The 23,605-nt window shown below is 51.1% G+C and overlaps 2 protein-coding genes across 2 annotated transcripts in view; one reads left to right on the forward strand and one right to left on the reverse strand.

Annotated features, from left to right (window-relative positions):
- The window catches only part of LOC311188230 (class I histocompatibility antigen, Gogo-OKO alpha chain-like), a gene marked incomplete at both ends in the record, with an annotated part of 867,329 nt that overhangs the window by 470,269 nt on the left and 373,455 nt on the right, over positions 1-23,605 (reverse strand). The gene's annotated exons all lie outside the window — the stretch shown is intronic.
- SFTA2 (surfactant associated 2) lies at positions 19,425-20,008 on the forward strand (the record flags this gene model as incomplete). Its single annotated transcript, XM_084229013.1, has 3 exons — positions 19,425-19,485; positions 19,717-19,805; positions 19,922-20,008. 3 exons carry the CDS (start codon positions 19,425-19,427, stop codon positions 20,006-20,008), a joined length of 237 nt encoding a protein of 78 aa, XP_084085139.1.

Raw genomic sequence — 23,605 nt, forward strand, 5'->3', positions numbered from 1 at the left:
GGGTGATGGTCCCATGAGTGGATGAGGCCATATCCCCATTATCTGTATGATTGGCTGGAGTTGGGATGGTCTCAAGAGTAGATGAGGCCATTTCCCCATGATCTGTATGGTTTGCTGAAGTTGGGGTGACATCCCCATGAGTGGATGAGGCCATTTCCTCATGATCTGTATGGCTGGCTGGAGTTGGGGTAATAGTCCTGTGAGTAGATGAGGTTGATACAGTTTTATTTCTGTTTCTTGTTACAGTTCGTGTGTTTCTTGTGACAATAAGACAGGTTGTTTTTCCCCTGGGTTTTGGTGTTGAATGACTTGCATCAGAGGATTTGTTATGCATGTTGGGAGAGTTAGAAGAAGGTTCTTGTCGAATAAATGGGCCTTTTCTTTGATTGCTGGGGTTTTGTTCAGAAGTAGAAGGAACTTCAGGATGAATTGTAGCATTTTTTGGGTTATCTGCAGGTTTGTGAGTTGTCTTGGAATGAAGTGTGGAGTTGTAGTGGGATTTTGGCATTTGAGTTCCTATAGATTTAGGAAGGTCTGGAGGACTGTGTCCTGAATGAAGAGCACTGTGGTCAGAGGCAGCACTGTGAACGAGGCTTGGCGTGGGAGTGGGGGCTGAATGACCAGATGCTGGAGATTCACCAGGTTTCTGAAGTTCCTGAAATGTGGTAGCTCCTGTGCAGGGAGAGGTAAATAAGACACTTCCTCCTGAACTCCCCTCCTCCCCTGCCCACCTTCACCACTAGGAAACCTTTTTTTACTGCATGTATATCCCCCCAGCCAGTCTCCTCAGAATACTCTGCTATCAAATCCCCATTCTTACCCCATCTCTCGCCTTTGCTTTGGCTGTGCCTTCAGCAAGAATACACCCTCCCCACCGCTACTCTTCAGTTCTCAATTTCAATTTTTTAGTTATGTAGAATATTTCCTGATCCTTCCAAGCAAGTAAGATGTAGCTTCATCTCATGTTTAAAAATTATTTGTTAATTATCCAGTCAAGAAATGGGCAGAAGAACTTAAAAAACACTTCTCTAAAGAGGAAATGCAAATGGCCAATAGGCATATGAAAAAATGTTCAACATCTCTTATAATCAGAGAAATGAAAATCAAAACCACACTGAGATACCACCTTACACCAGTAAGAATGGCACATATCAAAAAAAAACTAGCAACAACAAATGTTGGTGAGGATGTGGTGAAAAAGGAACTCTCCTACATTGCTGGTGGGAGTGCAAACTGGTCCAACCACTATGGAGAGCTGTCTGGAGGTTCCTCAGTCTACTAAAAATGGAGCTACCATATGACCCAGCAATTCCACTCCTAGGGATCTACCCAAAGGACACAAAAATATTGATTCAAAATAATACCTGTACCCCTGTGTATTGCAGCACTATTTACAATAGGTAAAACCTGGAAACAACCCAAATGCCTGAAAGTAGATGACTGAATCAAGAAGATGTGGGATATATACACAATGGAATACTATTCAGCAATCAAAAAAGATAAACTGTTGCCATTCGCAGCAATGCAGATGGAGCTAGAAGGAATTACGCTCAGTGAAATAAGTCAGAAGGAAAAAGAAAAATATCAGATGGTTTCACTTATAGGAGGAATATAGGGGAGCCAGATAAGACAGTAGGGAAAAAATAATAACAATACAAAACACGACAAAACAACAACAAAAAAAACCCCAGACAAATATAAACCAGAGACATTCTTCAGGGGAGGCGGAGGGAGAGAGATGGCGGGAGAGAGGGAGGAGCACAGGGGACTGAGGTGATGGTGTACGGGTGCGTTGGTGGAGCAAATTCTATGGGGACCACACCTGAGTGGGGGGGGAAGAAAAGCAAACATTGTTTAAAAATGAACAATAGGGCCTCCCTGGTGGAGCAGCGGTTGAGCGCTGGGTTGCAAAGCTGCCCGCAGCCTCTGCAGCGCCGGTTCGATCCCCGTCTGCTCCCCGGCCACCAGAGGAGGGTCCCACATGGCGTGCAGACCTCTCCTGCCGCCCGCTGCTCCCCTCAGCAGTGTACTTCGGTCCTTCTGCCTGCTCTGCTCCCCGCTCTGGCTCTGGTGAATTCTCTCACCCTCCCGCACCTCTGACTGTACCCAGTGCTTGTATAAATAAATAAATAAATCTTTAAAAATAAATAAATAAATAAATAAAAATGAACAATAATGTAAAATATATATAAATAAATAAATGTTTAAAATTGTTTGTTAATTACTCTTTCCTATGACTTTCAACTTGACACTACAGTTGTGTGCCTGTCATCCTCTGACCCCTACCCTGCTGACACACTGTGAAATGTAGTGAGAAGATATTGCCTGGCATTTTGCTCTAGAAGTTCTCCTTTGGGGTTAGATACTTATGGAATGGAGTTCCCATCCATGGCAGAGCTGTGGGGAAAGGGAATAATGATCAGAATCTCCATCTTTCTTTTTGTAACACTCCAGGTCCATGTCAAATGTCACAGTGTGAGAGAATGAGGGAGGACTCTGGCAGAGCCTCCCCATGGGAATTAGTGAGTAGACACAGATGATGAATGAGAGAAGGATATGAGAAGGGGATTGGAGGATGGGAAGCTTTCATTCTGATGGTGCAGCTTGGTCTGGATGCAGGGAAGTGGGTGAGGTGACTGGACCTTTATGGCTCCCCTACAGAATCCCCTTCCTCACATCACCAAATCTGGGAGAGATGAATGTGGCCCTCCTGAAAGAAAAGGGGATCTTTTGGGGAGTTCTGAGAGGAGTTCACAAGATAGCTGGATTCTGGGAGCACATGACCATGTTTAAGGACAAGGTGTGAGGGAAAACACCCCTATCATGAACAGATATGGGGCTGAAACAAGAGATGTCTCTGATATCTTCCAGGAGAGTGAAAGACTAAGGTTGCCACAGAGCGGGAGAGATAGTGTAGTTACATACTAAGATTGCCAGCCTCTGTTAGCTCAGGGTGGCAACCAGAACCTGGACTCATTCCCAGCGCAGGAAACCACAATCCAGCTGCCTCCAAGCTGAGGAGAGTTGAGGGCTGGGAGTTCAGTCCTTGCCAGAAATATGGGTGGGACAAGAAGGCTGCGCAAGTAGGAGAGAAATCCAAGTTCCCAAAGGGAATCAAGGTTGGGAAATTGCCAGGCCCTGGCTTCATGACCCCAGTTCCATTCTCCATCCTCGGCAGCAACACCAGCGCAAGTTACCCTGCGTCCTCACCTTCTCCAGACCAGGCTCAACTGGCTGCATCACATATTCTCTTTCTGGATTCTCTTTCATACTGGGATGCGACTCCCAGGTCCCCACAAGCAACCACATTATAGCCCATAAGTAAAGTAGCAAACCTACTTTATAGCCCATAAGTAAAGTAGCAAACCTACTTTATAGCCCATAAGCTTGAGTGTCACAGAGGAACAGTCATTTGCACACAATCCTGCTGCCTAATGATGGCTAAGCTTTCTCAAGGTTGAGAACTATTTATTATTCTCCCCTTTCATAGATAATAAAACATGATACAGAGGGGTTAAGTCATCTCCCCAAGGACACTCAGCAAGTATTGAACATACATTCTGGGCCCCCAGGCCAGGCTTTTATGGGTTACAACCACATGGATGAACCCAGTCTCTTGGAGAAGGATGAACGTGAACCCTCCCCCCACACTGTGGACCCCAGAAAAATGCTGTTCATTTATTTGTTTGCTTAACCTTAACCTTTACCACCTGTGAGGCAAGTATACGATCTTACTATTTTACAGGTGACGAAAGGAGGGTCAAAGAGATTAAGTCATTGGCAAAGTCAGACTTTTCACTACATCCCAGATGCTTTAAAACATAAGGGATGAGGGCCTCCCCTGGTGGCATAGCAGTTGAGTGCTGGGCTGCAAAGCTGCCCACAGCCTCTGCAGCGCCAATTCTATCCCCGGCCACCAGGTGAGGGTCCCACGTGGCGCGCAGACCTCTCCTGCCATGCCCGCTGCTCCCCTTAGCAGTGTGTTTTGTCAGTCTGCCTGTTCTGTTCCCCGCTCTGGCTCTGGTGAATTCTCTCACCCTTGTGTGCTTCTGACTAACAGTGCTTGTATAAATAAATAAATAAATCTTTAAAAAACAAACAAAACATAAAGGATGAAAAAACATCTACTGAGTGGAATGAATGAGTGAGCAGCAGAGCAAAGTGGCAAATTCCACTGGCCTGAAAGAATCCAGGCTTTGTCCCGCACCAGCTGCATGTCCTTGCTCAAGTCACTTCAACTCTCTGCAGCCCCAAGTCCTCAACTGTCAATCATGAAATAGTAAATAATGCACCCAGTTTAGTGTGAGGATTAAAGGAATTATGGAGCATAGAGGACTCTGAAACATAGGAGATTCTTGAAAGTTTTTGTGGAATCAGAATCGTAGTCTTGGAAATAATCCCACTGTGCCCTGTTCTTCTGGATGTAAGGGGAGCCTGGGCTCACAGCCCTGCCCCATGCCTGCCATAGAACCTGGGATGTCTTCAACCTCACCAGCTCCATGCATCCCAGTGCCTACCTTGGCCTGCCTTGCCTCCTCAAAGGCAGCCCTTCCTCCCCCTGCATTCCCAGGCAGAGTTTATCTGCTATGTTTTATCAACCCAGAACCCATCACTTTCTGATATACGATAAAATATAGTTTAATTCCATGATGGCAGTGATTTGTATTTGTTTTATTTATTGTACATCTTTAGCCTACAACAATGACTGACCTGCAAGAAACACATCATAAATTTTTATTGGATGGATGAAGGAAGGGCTATTTTAAGACTCAAAAACTCTTAAGAAGGCTTGCCAACAACCTATGATGTTTGTTAAATGAAAAGCAAACAGACAGTGCCTTTCCCAGTTTGGAAGGCCAAGAAGTAACTTCTGTTATATTACAAGTAATTGAACCCCCGAGACATAAAACGATAGTTAAAGAAGGCCTCTAGCCCACTAGTTCTGGAACACGCATCATTTGATTACAGGACACCACACAGTCAACTACACTCTAGATCTTAAAATTATTTTTTTTAAGATTTATTTATTTATTTATACAAGCACTGGGTACAGTCAGAAGCGCTGGAGGGTGAGAGAATTCACCAGAGCCAGAGCCGGGAACAGAACAGGCAGACTGATAAAATACACTGCTGAGGGGAGAAGCGGGTGCGGCAGGAGAGGTCTGTGTGCCATCTGGGACCCTCACTGGCAGCCGGGGATTGAACTGGCACTGCAGAGGCTGCGGGCAGCTTCACAGCCCAGTGCTCAATCGCTGTGCCACCAGAGGAGGCCCCGAGATCTTAAAATTCTTGAGCCTCATTACATAGTTGTGAAACCATCAGCTATAAATCTGGAGTTGAAGCGCAAGGATTCCCTGGCCCTGAGCCTAGCTGCAGGTCTATCAGTGAGTGAGGACCCAAGACAAGGTGACCATCTCTTCTTCTCAGTAGATCAAACAGTGGTAGCAAATTTATTTCCCTAGGAAGTTTTCACCATGAGATATTCATTTCACTGACTACAAAATGGCCTGAAAGAATTATTTTGTTCAAAGAAGACTTGACAGAGAGGGAAATCTGGCCTTAGCACAAGACATGGGAGGTAGATGCTCAGCTCAGATAAGAGATTGAAAACAGGACCTCCCTGGTGACGTAGGGGGTTGGGCACAGTGCTGTGAGGCTATCTGCAGCCTCTGCAGCACAGGTTCAATCCCCGGCCAGCCAGGGAGCTGTCCACATGGCACAGCAGACCTCTCCTGTCTCACCCGCTGCTCCCCTCAGCAGTGTACTTCTATCAGTCTGCCTGTTCTGTTCCCCATTCTGTCTCTTGTGGGTCCTCTCACCTCCCGCACTCTGGCCTGTGCCCCAGTTCTTGTGTGCATAGGTGGATAAGTCTTTGGAAAAAAAAAAAAAGAGAGAGAGATTGAAAACAACTCCCACAATATCAAAACTATGTACAGTTCCAAAGGTCTCTTTAATCTGCTTCATTCACTTGAATGAAAAGAAGGTGGATATCCTGCTAAGTGATCGTGCCATGGAGGGTCTCTGTCAGGGCAGCCTCACCCAGAGGGGCCTCCTAGGTTTCTTGGTGTCCTGTCCCTCCAAATGACTTACTCCATTTGCAGTTAAGAGGGTAAGTGCTTGTTAAAATGTCTGCATAAACTCATAAAATGTCTGCCTAAAATACACACAACATGTGGCCTAAAATACTAAAAAAGCTAAAGAGAAATATACTCACATGGTTGCCTGGGTAGCTAGGGAGTATTAGAAGAGAGTTTCTTTCTTTCTAATTTTTTCTATCTTGCCATCTCTATAATGAGCATATACTACTTTGTCATAGAAATTAAATAACAGTTACAAATAACAGTAGGAGAGTATCCTCTTTAGGTTCTCTCCAGCACCCCTAGCCCTGCCTCCGTTCCCCTTAGATGATTAAATCAGATTCTGCTCCTATGGCTTTGTGACTGTAGGATACACTCTTGGGGGTTCTAGGGTCTAATCTATGTATGCACTGCTCCTATGAGAGGAGGCCCCCAGGTGACAAGGAGGCTCACGTCTTCCTCCACCCCATCTTCCTACCCTGCCTTCACTCTGCTGGTCAGGGTTGTGTCCTCAGCCCTGACCCCATTCCCATCCCACCCCAGTCTCCAACTCTCCCCACCTGTGACATATTCCTTCTTCTCTGCAGGATCCAAGTGTCCAGGTCCCCTGACCCTTCCATCTACCCAGCCAAGCTCTTGCTTGGTCACCTCCCAGCCCTCCCACAGAGCCCAGTGTCCTGTCCCAGAAGCCCTGTGCCTGTCCTGTGCCGAAAGCAAATTCTCAGATCTCCCTCCAAAGTGTGTGTGGAGTGAGTTGAAGCATGACTCACTCCCTGCTGTCCCCGACACATTCCTCTTCCTGGGGGGAGAGGCGGTGCCACAGAATGGGTCACGAGCAGCAGGCAGCGCATCAGCCCAGCAGGAAGGGGCTGAGAGGGTGAGATGGGGGATTGGGCCTCTGAGGGCAGCTCTAGAACTTCCGTCTCCGGCCCTTGAGGTTGGGAAGGGCATCACATCAGAACAGACTGAAGGCGCCACTGAGACCCAGCAAGAGGCAACCTGAAGATGCCTCAGTCCTTGCTCCTGCCATCTGCCAGCCACTGGGTCTCCCTCTCCAAGTCCTCTCAGGCCCCAGCAAGACCCTGTACTCAGGGAAAGAGAAACTGATAACACCCTCAATCAGACACCACTGGCAGAAGTTGCTGCCACCCAGATACTGCCCTGCAGACTCACGGCTTTCCGGCCCTGGCTGCCACCATCAGTGCCCTGCTACACTGGCCCATCCACTGCTGCGCCTCTGGATCTATACTCGCATATCTCCTCCAAATCACCCAGCTCCGTGTTTGGCATCTCTGCTTCCCGGGTTCTGTCACAGGACTGCTTCTTAGCCAAGAACTAGTTTGATTATTTTACTTTATCTTGTAGGATCTGTTTTGTTCATTAAATGTTTCTATGCCCATTTTCTCACTGAAGCCATGGGATGTTCCCACATATAAAATGGGACAAATGGCACCACCTTATCTAATCACCATGAGGATTAAATAAGTCAATGTGGACGAAGTGCCTAGAATCGCGCCTGGCATGTGGTACATGTTTGACAAGCATCAACTCCTGGGCTTGGTCAGGGAGCATCCTGCCATTTTAAATATGCCTGCAAGTCCAGACTGATTAAAATGGGTCAGTGTCAGGACCAGAACCCAGGTCCTGATGGTGAGCTCACTGTCGGGAAGCTCACCACCCTCCCTGAGGCCAGCAGGCTGAGGGGAGGGGCTGAATCCCTGCTTGCCACCCTCTGGCTCCGTGACCAGCCCCCTTTGTCTCTGAGTCTTGTTCTCTATAAAATGAGATATCACGAACCACCTCAGAGGATCTGAGGATGTGAAGTGAGATGAAATACCACAGGCACCCATGAATTCTGTGCACATCACAGGTGCTCAGAAAATGTCAGATCCCTGCCACTGCCCACCCCAAACTGCCAGTCATCAGGTCCTTATGTCCACTAGACGGTCACCCCGCTTGTTGGGGGCAGCCTGTGGGCTGTCTTGAAGGAGAGCATCGGCTGGATTTCGTCTTCGATGTGGCCTTTACCCAGTCAGCTTGAACACTGAGTCCCTTAACTGTGCTGCTGCCCCAGGCCCACCCCTGCCCACCACACAGTCCTGTCTGTTTCTAATCCCCTGTGCAATGGTGACCCCCATCACTAGGACTCTTACCTGCCTCCCAAAAAGCCAGAAGGAAGAGGAGACAGCACTGGAGGCCAAAGCTGGAGCGGATGCTGTGGGCTGGCTGGGCCATGTCTGAGCTAGACGGTTGCCTGGGGCCATGGACTGGGGTCCACTTACTTTATATAGGGCCGGCTTTGACGTCATGGGGCTGGGGCCCCTCGGGACTAAACCTTAAACAAATGGAGCTGCCCCACCCCACAGAGGTGCCCTGATAACGGGAGACCGCGGCCACTGCGTCATATACCAGGCACTAGTGCCTGCCCAAGGGGTGGCATCAGGGCCAGGGAAAAGGAAAAGCACCAGAGTGGGCAGGCGCCTGACCCAGACCCAGCCAAGGAAGAGAGGCCTGGGAGGGGCAGCCTCCAGGGTTCTGGGGATATGGGAGCAGATGACTGGGTTCTGGAAGGACTGAGTTCTGGTGGCATGAGAGGAGGAGGGCATGACTGGAAGCCCACGTTTTGGGTAGAGATTCAAATTCTGTTCTCCAATTTCATGCTCACCCTCCACCTGTCCTGTCCACCTGGCTCTCCACACCCCTTGCTCACACATATCTCTCTTTTTGCCCTGGGTGGGGCTGCCCGTGAGTATTAGGTGAAAGAGCACCAAGGGGAAGCCCTCACGTGGCCCATGGCTACAGGGACGGGTGCCTCCATACACGCGGAGATGGCACAAGATGGAGACAGTGACAGAGGAAAGAGACAGGACAGCTGCAGAACCGCAGAAACTGCCGTCACAGGCCTCCCCAGGGAGGCAGGCAGGTCCAGGCCACTGGGGGTGTAGGGGAGAACGAGGCTGAGATCTTTTGTAGAGCTGCCTGCAGTTGAACAGGGGCCTGCCTCACCCCACCCCAGCGGTCCCCTCCCTGCTTAGCCCAGGGCAGGCCCCTTAATTCGGAGCCTCCACCCCCCTACAGAGAAACAGAGACAGCTCTTGTCTAGCTTCTCTCAGAGTCTCCCTCTTCTCTTTCAGGTGACTGACTCCTTGCCTGAAGCAAGCATTAGCTCAGAGACTGTCAACATTCTTACCCTGGGTTCCGGGTTACCTGGGGCTGGAGTAGGGCACGCAGACTATGCGGGGGTCTCGAAGTAGAAAGAAAGCTGTGGGCCCTGGTTTCTTAGTCACCACCACTATTGCTCACTTGATTTGTTCACAGTGGTCCCCTCTCAAGGCGAGAGGGCGCCCGAAGGTGAGGCCTTGGTCGCTGCTGTGTCCCCAGTGGCTGGGACAGTACCTGGCGCCAGCAGACAATCACTAAGTGTTTACCCAGCAGCATGGAGTCAAGGCCAGGCTGGCTCCTGCCTCTCCAGGGAAGCTGAGCAGGCAGGAGTGGAGGTCAGGGCCTAGAGGGCAGAGGCCAGCGTCTCGGGGTATGGGGCTCATGGGAGGACTAGGCTGTCAGACATATGAGCTCTTCTCGTCACTTGGCGTGACTTGTTCCTGAGACCTAGGCAGGGCTGGAATGGGTGGAAAGAGGAAAAGAAGTCCAATTGCTCATTAGGGAGATTAATGGGAGATAAATGAAGTTTCATGGAATCAGGCCAAAGACTAGAGCCTCGGAACAGGGCAACCTGCCTCCCAGGTGATGGATCCTGCAGGATGGGGAAGTAGAGGCGGCTCCATCTAGGCTCAGGAGTGACTGACAGGCCGTCTTTCTACTGGTCCCACCCACAGGGTCCCAGGCCTTTAGGAGAATGGTTCTCAACTGAGGGGGGGCGGTGTGTGTGGAGGGGGGTGCGGGGGGGCTGGGGGGTAATTGTTCTCAACAACTTGTGACCCAGAAACCATCAACCTCCAGGGGACATAGGGCGCTGTCTTTGTCACAACTAAGAGGGTGTGCCACCGGCATCTAGAGGATAGAGACCAGGCATGAGGCCCACAGGAAGGAATTCTCCGACACGGAGTAGCTGAGTATCTGCTTTAGTTGTGACATTTACACTCCCTGCTTCTCTTTTAGACACAACTTCTCCCAGACAACCCAGACATCCTGGTAGAGCAACTGCCTGTAAGTGGAGGCACGAGCTGATCTCTTAGCGTAAAGTAGACAGTGTTGTGTCGGAGACTGAGGGGCTGGTCACAAATCACCTTACTAGCGACTGACGATTGAGCATTTCTGAGACTGAGGAATTGAAGTTTCCCATGTTACACCTCTGAGATGTGCACGACAGCCTCATTGCACACACGGGAGTAAGCAGCCTTGAACCAATGCAGTGACTTGCCCAGGGTCACACTCCTGAGGCAGCATTGACCAGACTTGGCAGGTGCCTGCCCAACATGATAGCAAAGACCACATACTTAGCAGATACCCAGTGGCTGGGAAACAAGCCAAGGTGTTTTATTTAGTAAGATCTGTGTCCATCACCAACCCAGAGTAAACTAAGACAGGATCATAGGGGAGACACCTTCACCTGATCTCCTGAGGTGAGAGAATCAGGGGTCTTGGGAGGGACAGGAACCAACCCAAGGAGATTTCATATGGAAGGAGAGATGGTGGAGGGGGCAGGGATCTGGGGGTCAAGCAAAGTGTTCTCAGCTAAGGATCATTGCTGGTCATTAGGTAAGAGGAAGGGAACAGGAAGACAGGGCTCTGTGAAGGCTGAGAGACCCTGGAGACCATCAGCGCTGGTCCACTCATCTGCAGGTAAGAAACTGGCATCTGAGGGGTGTGGGCAGGCAGCAGGCTGGCAACAGTCCGGAGACTGGCATCTCAGGCAACAGCTAGGTGATTGGCAGTGAACTTTCCCTTTTACTGTTGTTGGAGGAGACCTGAGCAGCCAGTGACCCCAGGAATCATCCCAGTGAACGTGAATGGAAACGATGAGTCTGGGAAGGAGTCTGTTTAGAAGAGGAAGGAAGGCTAAAGGGGACAGGACACTTGGCTATTGGCCCTGCCCCTTCACTTGACAGATAAGCGCTGGCTGGGAGCCTCCTGGTAGCAGCCACGAGGAGTCCCAGAAGTACAGCCACAGCCCACACTCATCTCCTTCCGGAACTGGCAGGCCTAGAGATAAGGAAAGGGACAGGATGAGTTAACCCCTCAAGAACCTGCTGCCCAGCCCTCAACAGTCCCCCGCCTTCTCTCAACGAGTCAAGTTCCCAGTACTCCTCTTTGAGCAAAAACAATAATAATGAATCAGACAAATTTATTAGCATTAACCAAGTGCCAAGCACCTACATGCCTAAGCTCATTTCATCGCCAACACCCCTCGAGATGGATACTATCATGTTCATATTCACAACTCACCTCGTCGGTAGAATGAGAGATTATCACCTACAAAACATGCTTGTTATGTAGGACCAAATATGTACAGGTACAAAACAAGTGTTATTTAAGTATTAACTATTATTACTAATGAGGAAACTGGTGCACAGAGAGGTTAAGTAACGTGCACATGGTCACACAGCTATCTTGGCTGAGCCAGGATTCAAACCCCAGGTGAACATAACACCCCAGAGCTAATTCTTCATTGTCTAGAGCTGAATTTCAAACCTCGATGGGCTTGTCAGCCTCTAGTGCTCCCCAACCTCTCTTTCATTGACCCCCCAAAGCTCTATCTATCTCCGCTTAGTCAATGTTTCCTCTCAGCCAGCCAGAGCCAGACCTTTTCCCGCTACCCCCTCCCTAAGTGTGGTGGCTGCCATCCTTCTCCGTGGAGCCCCTGTTCATCTCAGAGTCCGGGCAGTAGGTCACAGCCCCCGGCTTTGGGCCCCACTCACCTTCTTGATACCATATAGCAGGCTGGCGATCGCAGCCACCACAGCGAGAGTGACCAACACAATGGCCCAGTCAGGGAGAGAGCCCTTCTCCTGAGGCTTCGGGCCTGAGAGGCAGAGAGCGACAGTGGCCCAGGCTGCTGGGATCTGGCCTCCCCACCCGCCATCACCCTCCCCCCCGACTTTTGTGACCCTGATGTCCATGCAACTCTGAGCCCATGTTTGTCTATGGACTTGTCCCCTGTCATCTTGGGAGCAGAACCTCAATGGAGGGGGCTTTAAAGGGCTCCAGTCCCAGTCAGCTCTTCCTGATCCAGAGGACATGTCCATAAGTCTCTAAACTCCCTGAGAGCCACTTCTCTCCATCTTTTTGACCCCTCTGCCATCGCACAGGCTGTGTTACCATGTCTCTCTTGCTCTGCAACGTTCCTGCCCTGTGAGGGTCATCTGCCCAGTGGGCCTCTCTCCTCTGGGCCCCAGTGCTCACCACCACCCTCCTCTCTGTGGTCTCTAGGAGAAACAGATTGTCGTTCTGTCTTCCCTCTACCCACTCCCTGCCCAGACAATGCCTCCCTGACAGAAATGAATGGAAAGGGGGAAGAGGGCAGGGGAGGGAGGACAACTTGGATGCCCCTTGCTCTGGACAGACAGAGGAGGCCATGAGGAAGGAAGCTGAAAACCTTTCTGGGAAGCAAACAGGTGAGAGAAGAGACATCAGGCTGTTGGTATGACCAGAAGCTTGAGGAACACCTAGATCCCTTTGAGAACTGGAGACTCCCTCTGACATGCCCAAAACACACAGGTGCTAAGACCTGTCCCTGCACTCCTCCCCAGGGCCGGGTGGCTGCACTGGAACAAGAGAGAAGGGGCTCCAACATTTTACTGGCAAATGAGCCAAAGTGAATGCAATTAAGAACCCTTTACCATCGGGACGCTGAGCAGGGGATGTGGCAGCCACTCCAGCTGTGGCAGAAATGGAGCCCCCCAAGACAGCCGTGCATGAGGTGGAAGCCCCAGGCCCGGGCGAGGTGGTTCCAGAGACAGTGGTGAGGGAGGCAGGCCTTAGAAGGGCAGAGGGGAAAATGGCTGGGAGAGATGCAGGCAGGAGAGGAACAGACACCCAGTGCATCTCAATCAAAACCCCAGCAAGTGTTGAGCAGAAATGGATGACCTGATTTTATGAAGATGGAAGGATTGCAAATAGCCAAGACAATCTTAAAGAAACACAAAAGGGGTAGACTTACCATACCCATCTCGAGACTGGCTGTGAAGCTGCAGGCACCAAGCCCCGTGGCACCGAATCAGAACAGACAAGTAGAACAGAACAGATTCCAGAAATAGGCCCACACAGGAGGGCCACTAGACTTTCAGTAAAAGTAATCACACAATTCAGAGGTGGGGAGATGGGGTTGGGGGGGGGGTAGGATGGCAAGGGGGATAGAGGGGCAGGGAAGGTCTTTGAAAGAAATGGTCTGGTCTCTGGTTATCCACGGAGGGTGGGTGAGGGGATCTTGACCTCTACCTCCCTCCACACACAGGAATTAATCTGAGATCCATCATTTCATAAATTTGAAAGCTAAATTAATATAGTTGCTAGAAGGACATGTAAGAAATTTTCATGACCTTGAAGTTGGCAAAAAATTATCTTAGGCAGGAGACAGAAAGAACCAACCACCAGGGAAAAAGTGAACAAACTGAAAAGCAGAAACTTAACAAACTGAACCGCCACGGAGGACAGCCCACTACACCAGCGAGGTTCTGGGAAGCACCAGCCACAGCCAAGCACAGGAAGCTGCCCAGAGCCACAGTCCAAGCTGAGGGGTTCTTCAGAGAGCAGAGAACAGCGAAGTATCACCTGGTGAGGCTGAGGCTGCTCCTGAAGTGCCGCCCGGAATGGTCAGAGCCGAAGTCTGAGGGCCACTAGGAAAAGAGACTGTTGAGAAACTCGGCGATACTGTGGGGACACTCACAGAGATGGTGGGAAGATCTCCAGAGACAGGAGGGAGACCTCCAGTGACAGGAGGGAGACCTTCAGAGACAGTGGGGAGACCTCCAGAGACAGGAGGGAGACCTCCAGAGACAGGGGGGAGACCTCCAGGAACAGGGGGGAGGCCTCCAGAGACAGGGGGGAGACCTCCAGAAACAGGGGGGAGACCTCCAGAGACAGGGGGGAGGCCTCCAGAGACAGGGGGGAGACCTCCAGAAACAGGGGGGAGACCTCCAGTGATCTCCCCAGAGATGGGTGGGAGACCTCCAGAGACAGGGGGGAGACCTCCAGAGACTGGGGGGACACCTCCAGAAACAGGGGGGAGACCTCCAGTGATCTCCCCAGAGATGGAGGGGAGACCTCCAGAGACAGGGGGGAGACCTCCAGAGATAGGGGGAAGACCTCCAGTGATCTCCCCAGAGATGGGGGGGAGATCTCCAGGAACAGGGGGGAGACCTCCAGGAACAGGGGGAAGACCTCCAGTGATCTCCACAGAGACGGGGGGGAGATCACCAGAGACGGGGGGGAGACCTCCAGAGACAGGGGGAAGACCTCCAGTGATCTCCCCAGAGATGGGGGGGAGACCTCCAGGAACAGGGGGGAGACCTCCAGTGATCTCCACAGAGACGGGGGGGAGATCACCAGAGACGGGGGGGAGACCTCCAGGAACAGGGGGAAGACCTCCAGTGATCTCCACAGAGACGGGGGGGAGATCACCAGAGACGGGGGGGAGACCTCCAGAGACAGGGGGAAGACCTCCAGTGATCTCCCCAGAGATGGGGGGGAGACCTCCTGGAACAGGGGGGAGACTTCCAAGAACAGGGGGGAGACCTCCAGTGATCTCCACAGAGACGGGGGGGAGATCACCAGAGACAGGAATGAGAGCTCCAGAGACAGGGGGGAGACCTCCAGGAACAGGGGGGAGACCTCCAGGAACAGGGGGGAGACCTCCAGTGATCTCCCCAGAGATGGAGGAGAGACCTCCAGGGACAGGGGGGAGACCTCCAGTGATCTCCCCAGAGATGGGGGGGAGACCTCCAGGAACAGGGGGGAGACCTCCAGTGATCTCCCCAAAGATGGGGGAGAGACCTCCAGGGACAGGGGGGAGACCTCCAGTGATCTCCCCAGAGATGGGGGGGAGACCTCCAGGAACAGGGGGGAGACCTCCAGGAAGAGGGGGGAGACCTCCAGGAACAGGGGGAAGACCTCCAGTGATCTCCACAGAGACGGGGGGGAGATCACCAGAGACAGGAGTGAGAGCTCCAGAGACAGGGGGGAGACCTCCAGAGACAGGGGGGAGACCTCCAGTGATCTCCCCAGAGATGGGGGAGAGACCTCCAGGAACAGGGGGGAGACCTCCAGTGATCTCCCCAGAGATGGGGGGGAGACCTCCTGGAACAGGGGGGAGACTTCCAAGAACAGGGGGGAGACCTCCAGTGATCTCCACAGAGACGGGGGGGAGATCACCAGAGACAGGAGTGAGACCTCCAGAGACAGGGGGGAGACCTCCAGAGACAGGGAGGAGACCTCCAGAGACAGGGAGGAGACCTCCAGAAATAGAGGGGAGACCTCCAGATACTCCGGGGAGGCTTCCAGAGACTGAGGGGAGGCCACCAGAGATGGGTGCGAGTCCTGTGGCGATCTCCCCAAAGAGGGGGCGCATGCCTCCAGACACCAAATCAGAGATCCCCAATGGGATCAGCTGAGCTGTTGGAAAAAGAAAAATGATAATACAGAGTTAGAAAAGTTGTCATTCTCCCTGGGCCCACAGTCTGCATTCCATCCCAACACCTTTGTCGGTGCCCCTAGCTCACCGTGTCCCAACGCAGCCTGCAGGCCCAGGAGCAGCACCATTGCAGCGTCCATGGTGCCAGTTGATGTGCCTTTCCAAGCCCAACTCCCCAGCTCTTTAAAGGCTCTGAGGCCTATGACCAGGCTCAGAGGCGCCAGGTGTGCCGGGGCCTCCATCAACACAGGATCTCCATCCCCAGGGAGAGGTGAGCTAGCTGTCCCCAGAGGATTAAGCTGTCCCAGTCTGATCCCAGGAAGCTCTGGGTGACAGGGACCATGAGCAAGAGCCTGAGGACTCCCCTACCTGGCCCCCTGGCTCTTCCAGACTAGGGGTCTATCCTCCCAGACCTGAGTCGGTCCCCAGCCCAGACCCTCCTCAGAGAGGAGACCCCACCATCCTACCTCAAAGTCCTCTTGTAACTGGTGGCTGATGCTATAGACTGTTACAGGTGGTGCTCCCTGAAGGGGAAACTGGTGAGAATAGATAACCCTCGGGAAAATGCTAAAAAATATAGCATTTTGGGGGTGGAAAAACAGATAAGAAATATAAGGGGCTGCAGAAGGGGGTGCGGATTGACTGAGTCTCTGGGATTCAGCAGTTTTCAGATCTTCAACATTTGGGGTCAGCAAATTCCGACCCCCCTCCCCTACCTCACTGATCTTCCAGAATGCTGTTGTGGGCCTTTGAACATGGAGAGGCCTCCAGCAGCTAACCTCAGAGAGGAAAAGTTCAGAGGCTTTGCGAGTAGCTGAGCAAGTAAAACTGTTCCCAGTTTTGCTGCAGTAACAGCCTAGCAGGAAAGGCAAAGTCCCAGAGCCAGAGCTGGGCGCCTCACTGAGCTGCGTGAGTGTGGCTGTTTGTCAGGTGGTTCAGCTGCTGCAGTTGCTGTCTTGAGTGTCGCTTGTCTGGTGCTGCGCTGGGGCATCCTGGCAGCTCCGGGAATGTCTCCTGTCATGTTTTCCATTGTCTCCATGAGTTGGAACCTGGCCTAGAATCTGGCTGTCACGTGCTCCAGGTCAGCAGAGGCAGGAAGACACCATCTTGGACACGTGGCCTGTTGTTCGGGAGAAGAGCTCTGTGTCCTAAGTGGCAGGAAGATGCCATCTTAGCTAATTTTGTTTAGGACTTGAAAATTCTGGGCACTGCTTCAGGTGAGGTAAAGGTCATTTTTGGCCTCGGTAACTCTTTGTTTTTTCCTGGTTTGTTAAAATAAATCCCATTATTGTTGTTCTCTGAGCCTGAGTAGTCTTGCAATTGTGCGCAAGGGTGAAGAACACAGACAGTGACCAGTAAACTATTTGGGCAGTGTCCTTGGCCAGTTTTAGTGCCCCTTGGTGCCCTGTATCACTCCTAAAGTCCAGCCATTGAAGGTGAGGGCATATGGGTTCCTTGAAGAAGGAGGATTCAGGAGTTAGGGGGATAGAGTGTGTCATAGTCTGGGGACAGCCTCTAACCTTTCAAGAACCCAGGGGGATAGGGGGGGGAACACTCTAGACAGCTGCAGCCCACAGTTTTCCATTCCTTTGGCAGAGAAGGGGTGAGGGGGATGAGAGGCACCAGGGGATACAGCTCATGTTTGGGGAGAGATCCTAGTTCTGGAACCGAACTGCCCTGATTCCACACTTCTACACCAGGTGTGCACCAAAGGCACCTGCCCCCACTGAGGCTGCCCACCTAAAACCAGTCCAAGGGTCCTTTTAAGCCTTGGACTTTTAAGACTTTTAAGCCTTGGAAAGGAGATGTTTCTACTGCACTGGCATGTGGCAGTGTCAGCTATGATTAAATAGGGGGAGGCAGGGCCATAGCTGGGAAAGGGTGCCCCCCTTCTCCTCTTAGGGCCCAGATGCCTCAAACTCTCTGGTCCCCACTTGTGCTCTAGCCTCCAGTAGACTCCTTGTCTGTCATTCTCCGCATCCTGGAGGGCAAGCCTGGGAGTCCTGGATGTTTCCCTCCATATGCATTTATGGGGGAAACAATGGCTCCCTGGTGTCTCCCTGGTGTCTCCCTGGTGGCACCTTTGGCTTCTCTCCCTGACTCTGCCTGGTGCTCTCTCTGCCTCCCTCCCTCGGCACTGAGCACACTGCTTTTCAGAGGAGAGGACTGGAGGGAGCAGAGAGGCAGACAAGGGCTCATGCCTTTATGTTCAGGGGCTACCTGTCTGGTGTGTCCACATGTGGCGTTTATCTGTGTGTCTGCCTGGCAGAATGAGCGCTAATCTCATGGCGACTGACTTGCTGTGTGTCCTTAGTAAGTCATTTTCCCTCTCTGGGTCTGAGTATCTTGGGTTTTTTTGTTTTGTTTTGTTTTGTTTAGAGAAAGAAAAAGTTTATTGGGGAGAAAAGAACAGAAATAAAGTCTGAGTTTGTTAGTTTTTGTTTTTGTTTTTTCTTTAACTCAATTCTTTTTTTTTTTAAAGATTTATTTATTTTTATACAAGAGCTGGGGTACAGGCCAGAGGCGGGGGAGGGTGAGAGGATTCACCAGAGACAGAGCAGGGAACACAACAGGCAGACTGACGAAATACACTGCTGAGGGGAGCAGCAGGCATGACAGGAGAGGTCTGCGGCACCATGTGGGAGTCTTGCCGGCTGGTGGGGATCGAACCCACACTGCTGAGGCTGCGGACAGCTTCACAGCACAGCGCTCAACCCACTGCACCACCCCGGAGGCCCTTAAACTCAATTCTTCCCATGATTTGATGGTGCATGGGTGCATTGGTGAAGGAAACTCTATGAGGACTACACCTGAGGGAGGGGGGGAAGCAAATATTGTTTAAAAATTAACAATCATATTAGAAATAAAAAAATTAATAAATGAAAAAAATTTAAAAAGATATAAAAAATGAGTTAGTTTTTTTATATTTTTTAAAATTTATTTTTAATGCTTTTTTTTTTTTTACATCATTGATCATTTTTAAACTTGTAACAGGAATATAGGGGAGTTTCTTAATTTTTAAAGATGGTAAATTAGATGGGCTCCAAACTCCCTCTAGCATCTGCCCTTGTGTTTGCCTCTGGGCGGCTGAAGGGTGTTGGGAGGAGGGTGGCTTGCGTCCCTGTGAGTGCGCCAGGGTGGGGAGTGGCAGGATATCTGACGAAACTCGTGCCTCCACCTGAGTATCTAGGATTTTTTAGAGCAATTGAAACAAAACATTCAAAGACAAAAGTTCCCCATTGCCCAGACTTTTCACCTAGAAGGATACCAGGACTGTGAAGAAACTTGACTTCCTCCACCCCTCCCTTTTGGGCCCACATTCCTGAGCCCTGTGGTGGCAGGAGTGATGGCGATTAATTACAGTTAATAATTAATCCCTAAAGAGCCCTGGGAGGCCCAGGCTTGGGTGGGGCCCAGACACCTGTGGCAGGGACACCTCCCTGGTCTCCACTGCCCTCTCAGCCTCTCCCGCTGTAGGATAGGGCACCCTCCCCCTCAAGCCTTGAAATAGGGAATCATAGGTGGGGCCCAGGATTGAGGAAAGGAGACCACCCTCTGTTATCCCTGACAGCCCACTGAATGACCCTCTCCTGGGTCCTCAAAGCCATGTTGGGAGAACTGGAAAATCCAGTTATCCAGCCTCCACCTCCTACCTACCCCCCCAAAAAAAATACCCCTGCTAAGGGTTGAGTTCTGGTAAGGAGAGGCCAGTCAGGTCTCCAGACATCTCTCTGTCCATTGAGAAGAAAGCAGCCAGCATGGGGGCCCGGCTGCCCTTCTTCCTCCTTCTGATCCTCCTCAGCAGCTCACACGGGACAGGTAAGGGCTGCAGGCTGGACCCTGGGGTCTCGTGGCAAGAGAAGACCAGAATGTGAGCAAGAGACACGGGGTGCCCCAGTCCTGAGCTTCTAAGTGTTCAAGGCATTGAGAGGGGCCTTGCTGGGAAAGAAGAACTGGGGTGAGGGGCAATAAGGCAGGAAGGGGGATCCCACAGATCTGAAAGAATCTGGACCTCCTGGCTGGATCCTTAGTTATACTTTTGGACCTTAGGGCCAGGAATGACTCTGCAACTGAAGCTGAAGGAATCCTTTTTCGCAAATTCCCCATATGATTCCAGCTTTCAGGAATTGCTCGAGAAGGTAGCTCTTTGGGTGGGGAAAAGATGGGGCTGTGAGGACTGGGACTGTGCTTCTGAGCGGGCTGGGGCTGCCCTGTTGGGCCCTCCAGGCCCCCTCTAACGCTGTCTCTCCCCCAGCTCTGCCTCCTTCTCCATCTACCAACTGGGACCAACGTCACCCTGCATCACGCAGGGTCCCCGCACCATGTCCTCTGCAAAGTCTGAGAGCAACAGCAGTCTGCACCCCTTTGACTCCTGTGGCATGGGGACAATAAATATGCTGAATTCAATGACTTGAGTTTGTGGGTTCATGAGCTTAGGGCCGGCAGGAAAAGGGAATTGGATGTCCACGTCCCTGACCCTCCCCTTTGTTAAGTAGAGGGGTCCCCAAGTGAGGACGTTCATTCCCTCAATACCAATATCAAAGGCCTACAAGGTATGTGAGGAGTTAACCGGAGGACACACATATCACAGTCACATACGTGAACACACACCACACCCATGTACATAAACACACACCTCAAGTTGAGACCTTCCCAACACTCAGAAATAAAGGCAAGAAACCTGCTGGATCCCTGCTTTGTAGCAAGTATGGTGCTCCCCCACTCCCGCGCTGGCAGTGACCCTGAATGTAACAAACAGGTCTCATGATGCACTTCCAGTGGAGGAAGCAGAGGCTTAGAGAGGGCGAAGCCTCCAGCAGTGGAGAGGTCTAAGCCTGGACAAGTGACTTGGCTTCCGCAAGAATGCGTCTTCCTTTGTTTCAGCTTTGGGACTGGGAACTCAGGAATCCCAGGCTGGGATGTGGACAGAACACCCCAGGACATGGGCCCCTGACCCAGGGTCACACAGGTCAATCGGGGTAGGAGATGGGATGAGAGGACACTCAGGTGAGAGATGAAGGGCTCGGCCTGAGGAAGGTTGACAGCCTGGTGAGAGATAGGGATGGGGCTGGCGGGGCCATGACATCCTGAGTTCACAGGGGCCATGCTTGGGTCCGAGGTGAGTGTCTCAGCCTCTTACAGCCCCTGTTTATCTGCTCCTTGGATAGTTGTGGGATCACAAAGCTAGGATAAGCTATAATGGAGCACATGCGACCGTGCCTATCTGATAAGCAGGCATGACAGTAGAGACTATTATTAGGGAAGAAACCCAGGCCTAACACATATGTCCTAGTGCCCTTGGGGGGGCCAGGGTACTTGAGACAAGCACTCATCTGCCTCCCCACCCAAGATCGTCTTGATTTCTTACCAATTGTCTCTAAATGCAAGCATGCAGCCCAGACTTGACCATTTGGGGGCACCTGGGGCCCACCCCTACCTACCTGCCCACCCCACCCACCCCCATGACCACCACAGAAAATCCGAGACCAGCTCCCTTGGAGACAGGTAAAAACACCCGTTCTATATGGATCACCCCTGGAGATGGGGCGCCAAGGGAGATGGGAGAGTGAAGAGAGAAATCCACAAAACAGAATTCCTCTAGTTTCCTTTAAAACTGTCAATTGTAAAGGAAATTTACAGTTGACAATATCAACTGAGAACTCAGAGCAGAGGTGGCTGGGGGCCTCAATGTGCCCCAATATTTCATTACTGGGCCCCAGCCTGCACCCGTGGGCAGGTGTGTAGGCCCCTGGGTCTGGTGTGTAGGCCCCAAGCAAGTTGGGAGACTGAATATCTGGGTCTCCAAAAGGCAAGAGGAGTAGACAGTTATAACTGCTCCTCAACCTGGTTCTAGGCCTTAAGGCCTGCATTCACCAGGCTGTGACTTCCAGATTCTTTTCTCATCCAATCCTCTTCCCAGACTCAAGACAGAGCATGGCAGCAAAGAATGCTTTGGGGTTCACTAGACCTAGGGGTGGCAGAGACTGCTGCCTTCTATTAGCCATTCTCCTTTTAGTCATGTAAATTTTAGCTACATGCCTGGCTCATTTCCAGCCTCCCTTGCTGCTAGGAATAGTTGTGTGATTAGGTTTCTGTCTGATAGGACCCAAGTAGAAATGGAATATGCAACTTCCGAATAAAGTTTCCATTTCTGAGGGAAGAAAACAAGGTCCTTACAAGAGCCTCCAATGTCCTAGGCCAGTATTTCTAATAGAGCTTTTCATGATCATAGGAATATTTTATAACCCGTGCTGACAGATATCATGGCCATATGTGGCTATTAAACACTTGAAACATGGCTAGTGTGACTGGGGAACTGAATGTTCAATTTTACTTAGTCAAGTAAGCAAAGGAGAGTACAGCCCTGGATGACCCACCTGAAGCCTTCCCTATCACTCCCCTTTCCCATTAGGGAGGAAACCGAGGCCCAAAACATATGTCCTAGTGCCCTCGGGGTCCAGGATACTTGAGACAGGCACTCATGCCTGACTTCACCTCCTGATTGTTCACTCATCAAGGAGGATGAGCCTCCTTGCTACTCTGAGCACTCCAGGGATGCTCCCACCTTAATTTTGCTCTGGCTCATCCCTGGTCCTGAAACACTCCTCTCCTAGACATCCACTTGGCTAATTCCTGCATCTCCTGCAAATCTTTGTTTAAATCTCTCCTTTACAATGAATTCTGCCCAGACCCCTAACATACCTGTATCCCTGCCCTGTGTCTTGCCTACTCCTGCTCCCATTCACACACACAGACCCAAATCCCATGTGTCATTTCTGATACTCCCTGCTAGAACGAGAGCCCTCCAAGGGCAGAGATCGTGGTCTCACCCACTGATGAATACGAGTGTCCAGAATAGGGCCTCACGTGGAGCAGGAGCTCAAGAAACACTTGTTGAACTAGGGGAATGAAAAGCTGTTCTTTCCCCCATCTTTGTTGCCATCCTGGAGCCCATGAGTGCCCTGGCTGATGTTCTAAGGGCACCAACAACGCTGTGAGGCAAACACCAGATTCCCAGGAAACCATGCTCCAAAGCCATCATCCAGTTTCTGACTGTGATAATGAAGAAGGCTACCCTGGCAAATCTGAAATCACTGATGATCACAGAGGAGAAGTTGTCGTGATCCCCACAGGCAGGTTAAACAAGTGTGGAGAAATCAGCCCCAGGCTTGATGGCAGCTTTAACAGTTAGAAAAATGGCAGAATGACTGCTCCTGTCTTGTCCGTTTCTGTTCACCTCAGACCTTGGGGAAGCAATAGGAGCTCACGTCTGGGGAAATCCTGGGGTTCCTTCTCCAGGAAGATGATACACACACGTGAGTGCGATGCTTCCACAAACTCTGGTGCCTCTCTGAGTCTTTTTGAACATTGCAGCTGAGTAGCAAGAGTGTCTGCATCAGCGTAGTCTGCGCTCATGTGGTGAATGCTGCTTCTCTGAAGTGAGCAAGAGTCTTGTGAGAACTCACTGTCCCTGGCGCAGCTGGCAGAGGGGCGTGTGTTGCCCTGCGTGGGTGAGTTTGGGTTGGATCTGCTGGTGAAGCTGTCCTTTTCTGGGGTTTCATTTTAATCCTTGAAGAAGTGGTACCTGTCCTGTCTGTAGCTTGACAATACACGTTTAGTGTTGTTAACTGCCCTAAAAACATGATGCAGCCAGTTAACTCAGTAAATGCTGAGAAGGATGCAGGCAGCCCAGATCTCGCCAAGTCCTTTCAAGGTAAACTTGGTGGCATTTAGTAATTTTTTTTTTTTTTTAGGAAGGATATCTTTCCCCATTAATTGGTGAAGGAAGTTGCACAGTTTTTTTTTATTATTTATACAAGAACTGGGGTGCAGGCCAGAGACGCAGATGAGAGGATTCACCAGAGACAGAGCAGGAGCAGAAAAGGCAGACGGACCAAAAATACTGCAGAGCGGAGCAGTGGGCCAGACAGGAGAGATC

This window comes from Talpa europaea (genome assembly GCF_964194135.1).
Source record: "Talpa europaea genome assembly, chromosome: 2".
Lineage (NCBI taxonomy): Eukaryota > Metazoa > Chordata > Mammalia > Eulipotyphla > Talpidae > Talpa > Talpa europaea.